The sequence below is a fragment of the Salmo salar genome, chromosome 15 (genome assembly GCF_965601325.2).
Source record: "Salmo salar chromosome 15, fSalSal1, whole genome shotgun sequence".
NCBI lineage: Eukaryota > Metazoa > Chordata > Actinopteri > Salmoniformes > Salmonidae > Salmo > Salmo salar.
Window position 1 is genome coordinate 26520348 of NC_138305.1, and position 7153 is coordinate 26527500.

At 44.6% G+C, this 7153-nt stretch overlaps 1 protein-coding gene across 1 annotated transcript; it reads left to right on the forward strand.

The window, feature by feature from the left end:
* The first annotated feature begins 956 nt into the window (after positions 1–956).
* rhov (ras homolog family member V) lies at positions 957–3068 on the forward strand. Its single transcript, XM_014143731.3, has 3 exons — positions 957–1321; positions 1535–1593; positions 1971–3068. Exons 1-3 carry the CDS (start codon positions 1084–1086, stop codon positions 2415–2417), a joined length of 744 nt encoding a protein of 247 aa, XP_013999206.2. The 5' UTR covers positions 957–1083; the 3' UTR covers positions 2418–3068.
* The last annotated feature ends 4085 nt before the right edge of the window (positions 3069–7153 follow it).

Below are 7153 nucleotides of genomic sequence, written 5' to 3' on the forward strand. Positions count from 1 at the left end.
TCAACCAGGCAGTTGATATGACAGTAAAAAGTATGGTGGACTCAGAATAGGGAAGGTAATTTTTCTTTATTATCTAATACATATTTGCATTAAAAATATGATAACATTTTTTGACACACTATATTAGACAACATCAATTGGTTTAAACACATTTCATGACCCAAGTACTTTTTGTAAAATTGTTGAAATGAGTAAAAATGCTATACAAATTGCCATTCTAATATGGCATTGCTGGTCTGACCCTCTTTTGACTTCTCAACCGCCTGTTATCAAGTAAAACAAAACAACAACAAAAAACGTTTTAAGAATTTAAGGTGAAATAATTGTTCCCAAAAGTTTTTCAAGAAGAGACAGTTAAAGGGATACAAATTGTCCGTTTTATATATATATATATATATATATATATAGTGAAAAAAAAATATATATAACAAATAAAAGTAAAGGGATAAAAATAGTAAGTTGTGAAAATAAAAAACTGCAAATAATTTATTGTACTTTTGAATTCATTGCACAATAGATTTCCCTCTAAACTTTATTCTTGTAAATGTCCTTATCTTTGCATTATTATCTTAATTCTTTCAAGAGAAATATCACAGCAAATATTTGTGAAGTAGCCCACATCTCATTATAGCATGCAATATAAGAACTCAAACAACCGCCCAACGTCCTTTGTCAGAGTGTATATATATTAGGGATGGGCAACTTTGATGGGGGTGGGGGCCACAAAAAAAGAATATATATGTTCTTTGTCAACCATCTGACAGTTTCCAAGGAACCAAATGCGCTGTCTGGGGAGTGAGATGGTCATTGTTTCATCTCACCTGGGTGTCAGTTCACACCTTGTCTTGATCTGCGTTTAGCTAGGGCGGGGCGATGCAAATCACAACCAGTCTGAGCGGAAAAGTTCCCTCAAAACCAAGTCGCATCACACCGTCATTCACAAACCATCAAAGTGACGATAGAGGAGACGTTCCGGTCCAGGATTATACAGAAACCAAAACTGTTCTAGAGAATCGCACATCGAAATAAGACTGATCACTTCTGCACTGGAAAGTTACTTTTGTTCGGTTTGAGTTGTTGGACATGCCACCTCAAATGGATTATTATTGTGAAGAATCCCGCGTTCCCTCTTCATGCGGACTGATGAGCCAAGAGGCCGGGTTGGAGAGGGAGTCAGCGCCCGGGTTGGAGAGGCAGTCAGCGGCTATCAGCTGTATGCTGGTGGGGGACGGGGCGGTGGGCAAGACAAGCATGATAGTCAGTTACACCACAAATGGATACCCCACGGAATACAAACAGACCGGCTTTGATGTGTTTTCTGGTGAGTACCTTTAAATTACCCCAAATAAAACATATAAACCGTTATTTATAAGTTTATAAACTTATATTAGCATCATTTATAACAATTGAATAACTGAATGTATTGTTGGCTACTAGGTTATTGCACTGTAAATTATAATTGTTTATGGAAATACCCAAACTATGTACAAACTTGAGTTATAAAATAATTGTATTCTTGTGTTTTCCTCAACAGGTCAAGTCCAAGTAGAAGGAGCCCCAGTCAGAATACAACTATTGGACACAGCTGGACAGGTAAAAATAGACAATTTTTTAAATGTATTTTTATTTTTAAGAAAATGATATCATCCGTAATGAATAGGTTATTCTTGAATCTCATTAGTCTGATTTTTAATGACAACGGTTTGAAACATGTTGGCTTCGTAGAATCAGTCACAAATGTGACAAACAGATTTAGTGACAGGAAACTATCAGTCGTCTACAATGTAGCAGCAGTAGATTGGAGTGTTCAATTCTAAAGGCCACTACATGTCATACCGTGTCTGTCATTGTCTCTCTCTGTCACGGTGTCCATTGTTGTTGTTCAGACTATTCACATTCACACACTCTGCTGAATCAGCTAACCTGACCCCTCTCTCTCTTCCTCTCTCTCTCTATCTTGACATTTCCAGGAGGTGTTTGATGATTTCCGCTCCCTCTCCTACTCCCAGACGGATGTCTTCCTGCTCTGCTTTAGTGTGGTCAACCCCACCTCCTTCCACAATGTCACCAACAAGTGGATCCCCGAGATCCGAGCCTGCAACCCCTCAGCTCCCATCATCCTCGTGGGCACCCAGTCCGACCTCCTGCTGGACGTCAACGTCCTGATCAACCTGGACCACTGCGGGGTCAAACCGGTGCTGACCACTCGGGCACAGAGCATGGCGGATAAGATCAGAGCGGTGGACTATGTCGAGTGTTCTTCGTTGACGCAGAAGAACTTAAAAGAGGCGTTCGACGCGGCCATCTTTGCTTCCATCAAACACAAGGCCAGGAAGGAGAAGAAGAGGCGGTTGTCAGAAAGACGCAGCAAGGCCTTCTCTAAATGCAGCTGGAAGAAGTTCTTCTGTTTTATCTGAGATATACAGACCTCATTGGTCATGGACAGTAAGACTATTATTTATTAACTTATGAAGACTTTGTAAGAGCGATGGAACTTTAGAATCATCCAGCTGTGGTGAATGGACTGAGCTCTATGGACCTATAAAAGTGGTTAGTTCTCTCCTGGTCTGGAGACGGTGGTATGATTGATACTGAGGCTCACTTAACCAAAAGTCTGTGGTTGGGTGTCTGGGCTGCTCTGAGCAGTCTCTCTCTCACTCCTTATCTCTTTCTCTTTGGATTGAGCTGCTTTGATTAGTGATTTACATTGATTACAACAAAAACAGGGCACATTAGCATACCTGATTGTTCAGGTTGACAGATAGGCACCATCCAAAAGTACAGTATCTGTCAAGTAGGCCTACAAGGTTTAGGTAACCAAGTAAGAAGCGAAAGAATAGAGAGAATATTAAAACCATGTACATCGCAAGCATCCTGTCAGTGGGACAAGGCCGTCATGTAAATGTTATGAACTCATTTGCATGGTCTGGATTGGTGCCCATTCCAACCTGAGATTTTACTGCACCCACTCTGTGTGGTATTACCATGTAGCTCAGTTGGTAGAGCGTGGTGCATGCACCGCCAGGGTTGTGGGTTGGATTCCCACGGGGGACCAGTATGGGGGGAGGGGAGGGGGGGGGGGGTATGAAAATGTATGAAGTCACTCTGGATAAGAGTGTCTGCTAAACGACTAAAATAGTCAGAGCGTGAGTGGGTTGAGAGAGAGAGAGACAGAGACAGAGAGAGAAAGAGAGAGAGAGAGAGAGACAGAGAGAATACGGTTGTTGGTTGTTAGCCTTTTCTCCTTTGTGTTCTGTGCTACCTAGCCACACAGACCCAGACGTATTCATATGCAACACTGTATGTAGGCTGAAGTCACACCACTAGGCGCTAACTTCTTACCTGTGTGTGAACTGGGAATGGCTCACAGGCCAATGTGTTGATTATAGTATTAGGCTTTGATGTAACGAGCGGTCAGTATCAACACTAGCCTGTGACAAGGTGTAGAGTAGTAAGGAGACCTACACTGCCCCAGTACCCAGCCCAGCAGCAACCCAGCCCAGCCACCCCAGAGATTGACACTCCTGTCTCTGGGACCTCATTTGCTTCTTTATTTGTTTGTTTACACTAGACACCCCAGCCAGTAAAACAAAAAAGCCCAGCCCAGCCCAGCCACCCTCCAGTGAATGAAACACTCCTGTCTGTCTCTGATTCTCTGTTAGTTGACGCTGACCACACAACCGTGTCTATCTCCAGACCAATCAGCCTGCCCCATCTATAGGATACAATGTGTACATTGTAGGACGCTAAGTTGCACCTGCTTGAATGTTAACGCTCACTTTAAATAGCTTGCGTGCCCATCTGGTTCTGTGTTGTTTTGTAAAGTGATGTTATTGCCAGACCGATGGTTGGTGACAGTCAGTCCTAGCTGGTTTATAGATATGAGGGTTGGCACCCAGGCTAGATGAGGGTTGGCACCCAGGCTAGGTGAGGGTTGGTACCCAGGCTAGATGAGGGTTGGACTCAGGCTAGATGTGTGTTGGCACCCAGGCTAGATGAGGGTTAGTACCCAGGCTAGATGAGGGTTGGTACCCAGGCTAGATGAGGGTTGGCACCCAGGCTAGATGAGGGTTGGCACCCAGGCTAGATGAGGGTTGGCACCCAGGCTAGATGAGGGTTGGCACGCAGGCTAGATGAGGGTTGGCACACAGGCTAGATGTGTGTTGGTACCCAGGCTAGATGTGTGTTGGTACCCAGGCTAGATGTGTGTTGGCACCCAGGCTAGATGTGTGTTGGTACCCAGGCTAGATGTGTGTTGGTACCCAGGCTAGATGTGTGTTGGCACCCAGGCTAGATGTGTGTTGGCACCCAGGCTAGATGTGTGTTGGCACCCAGGCTAGATGTGTGTTGGCACCCAGGCTAGATGTGTGTTGGCACCCAGGCTAGATGAGGGTTGGCACCCAGGCTAGATGAGGGTTGGCATGCAGGCTAGATGAGGGTTGGCACGCAGGCTAGATGAGGGTTGGCACCCAGGCTAGATTTGTGTTGGTACCCAGGCTAGATGTGTGTTGGCACCCAGGCTAGATGTTTTTTATACTTCTTGTGGAAGAGTGAATGTAAATTTGAAATCTATTTCTGTTTGTTTAAAACAGTTTATTCAACTTTTCTTTTTTTGTCTGCAATTTTACAGATCTGTGAAGAGTGAATTTTTTGTGAAATTGTATATTTTTGTCACTAATCTCAAACCAAACCCTCTGTCACTAGTGCCTACTTTTTCATGTTGTGTTTGAATGAAATGATGGAAATAAATTCTGGAAGAAGAAAAAAAAAATCAATGTATGTTCTTTGTCAAAATGTATCGCTGCTACATTTGAATAAAATAACACATGTATATTGAGGTTCCATTTTGTGATTCCGGAGACTTCTGTAACCGTGTCTAGCACGTCAAAGGACTGTGGATGGAAGTAAAAGGCCTGTTTAGGAAGAGCACTACTTGAGCCTGATTGGCGTTTAGTATTGTTCTCTATGGGGGTCCTGAGTATTCTGTAGAAACTCCCCGGGTACCTTATATCGTATACCTGGACCATCACATTACCTTGGGATGTGGTAATAGGTGTCCCCAGGAACTGTCTGTGGAGGGAAGGGGGTAAGAGGGTAAATGCTGGGTGGAATCCACATGGAGAATTGATATTGTAGCACAGCTATGCCATGCTGGGAGAGGTTCTTGAGGGAAGGTTACAGGGAGGCAGGGGTAAGAGAAGAATCACAGTGTTTATAGTGATAAACATTTGACCAAGTGCAGTTACATCAAAATAAATAAAGTGTGCATCCCAAATGGACCCCTATTCCCAATATAGTGCACTACTATAGACCAGAGCCCTATTCCCTATATAATGCACTACTATAGACCAGAGCCCTATTCCCTACATAGTGCACTACTATAGACCAGAGCCCTATTCCCTATATAGTGGCACTACTATAGACCAGAGCCCTATTCCCTATATAGTGGTACTACTATAGACCAGAGCCCTATTCCCTATATAGTGCACTACTTTAGACTAGAGCCCTATTCCCTATATAGTGCACTACTTTAGACCAGAGCCCTATTCCCTATATAGTGCACTACTTTAGACCAGAGCCCTATTCCCTATATAGTGCACTACTTTAGACCAGAGCCCTATGGCACCCTATTCCCTATATAGTGCACTACTTTAGTAGTGTAATCTGATTTGATTGTGTTGATAATGTGGGCACTTCATTTATCAATTAAGAGAACATCCTATGCCAGTTTTCACACTGAGAGATAGGATGGATGGAGGGAGGGAGGGAGGGAGGGAGGAAGGCAGGCAGGGAGGTAGGGAGGGAGGGAGGGAGGAAGGGAGGTAGGGAAGGAGGCAGGGAGGCAGGGATGAATTAATTAATGAATGGATGGATGAGTTAATGGAGGGATGGCCATGAACACTGCTGTGTATTTCCTGTCCAGAGAGTTAAGCATTTGTATTCAAAGGAGTAAGGTGGTGAAATGTTAGGTGTGTGTGGTTGGGTGCATGTGTGTGTGTATTCATCTTAATGTGACAGACCTTGTGTAAGGTTCAAGGTCTGTTGGGATGAGTCATACAACAGGAGGATAATACTCACCCACCACTCACACATTATCACTGCAATCTGGCTATCATCACTGTCTCTCTGTGTAAATGTGTCACAGTTTTGTTTAAAGGATCGTTGTAGCCTGGGTGCCAGTCTGTTTCTGGTCTCTTACATTTACGTCATTTAGCAGACGCTCTCATCCAGAGCGACTCACAGCAGTGAGTGCATACATTTTATACAATTTCATGCATTTTTTTCCCCTTTTTTTGTATTGGCCCCCGTGGGAATCGAACCCACAACCCTGGTGTTGCACACACCATGCTGGCGTTGCAAACACCATGCTCTACCAACTGAGCCACAGGGAAGACCAACTTGCCAACGCAGAAACAGACTGGCACCCAGGTTAAGTTATCAATGGGGAAAAACAGACCTTTCCACTTCCTCTGACCGCTGATGACCTGAGGATACCCAACAGAGAGAGATCCCAGCCAATAGATAGCCAATCGAGAGAGGTCAGAGGTCAGTGGAAAACATGTTGCACTGGACTTGACCCTAGGCTACAGGTCAAACCAGCTGTTGACAGATAGATTAGCTACCTGCAGACCACCATCCTAAAACAGACCACCCTAAAGCTGACCCACCTAAAGCAGACCGCCCTAGAACAGACCGCCCTAAAGCAGACATCCCTAAAGCAGACATCCCTAAAGCAAACCGCCCTAAAGCAGACATCCCTAAAGCAAACATCCCTAAAGCAGACAGCCTTAAAGCAGACATCCCTAAAGCAGACCGCCCTAAAGCAGACAGCCTTAAAGCAGACCGCCCTAAAGCAGACATCCCTAGAACAGACCGCCCTAAAACAGACACCCCTAAAGCAGACAGCCTTAAAGCAGACCGCCTTAAAACAGACACCCCTAAAGCAGACAGCCTTAAAGCAGACAGCCCTAAAGCAGACAGCCCTAAAGCAGACAGCCCTAAAGCAGACAGCCTTAAAGCAGACCGCCTTAAAACAGACACCCCTAAAGCAGACAGCCTTAAAGCAGACCGCCCTAAAGCAGACAGCCCTAAAGCAGACAGCCCTAAAGCAGACAGCCCTAAAGCAGACAGCCTTAAAGCAGACCGCCCTAAA

Bases quoted from the DNA above. Each gene is read 5' to 3' on its own strand.
- rhov (XM_014143731.3), top strand. From the start codon at position 1,084: ATGCCACCTCAAATGGATTATTATTGTGAAGAATCCCGCGTTCCCTCT. The intron at 1,322-1,534 runs GTGAGTACCTTT...TTTCCTCAACAG, and splicing joins CGGCTTTGATGTGTTTTCTG to GTCAAGTCCAAGTAGAAGGA. The intron at 1,594-1,970 runs GTAAAAATAGAC...TGACATTTCCAG, and splicing joins TATTGGACACAGCTGGACAG to GAGGTGTTTGATGATTTCCG.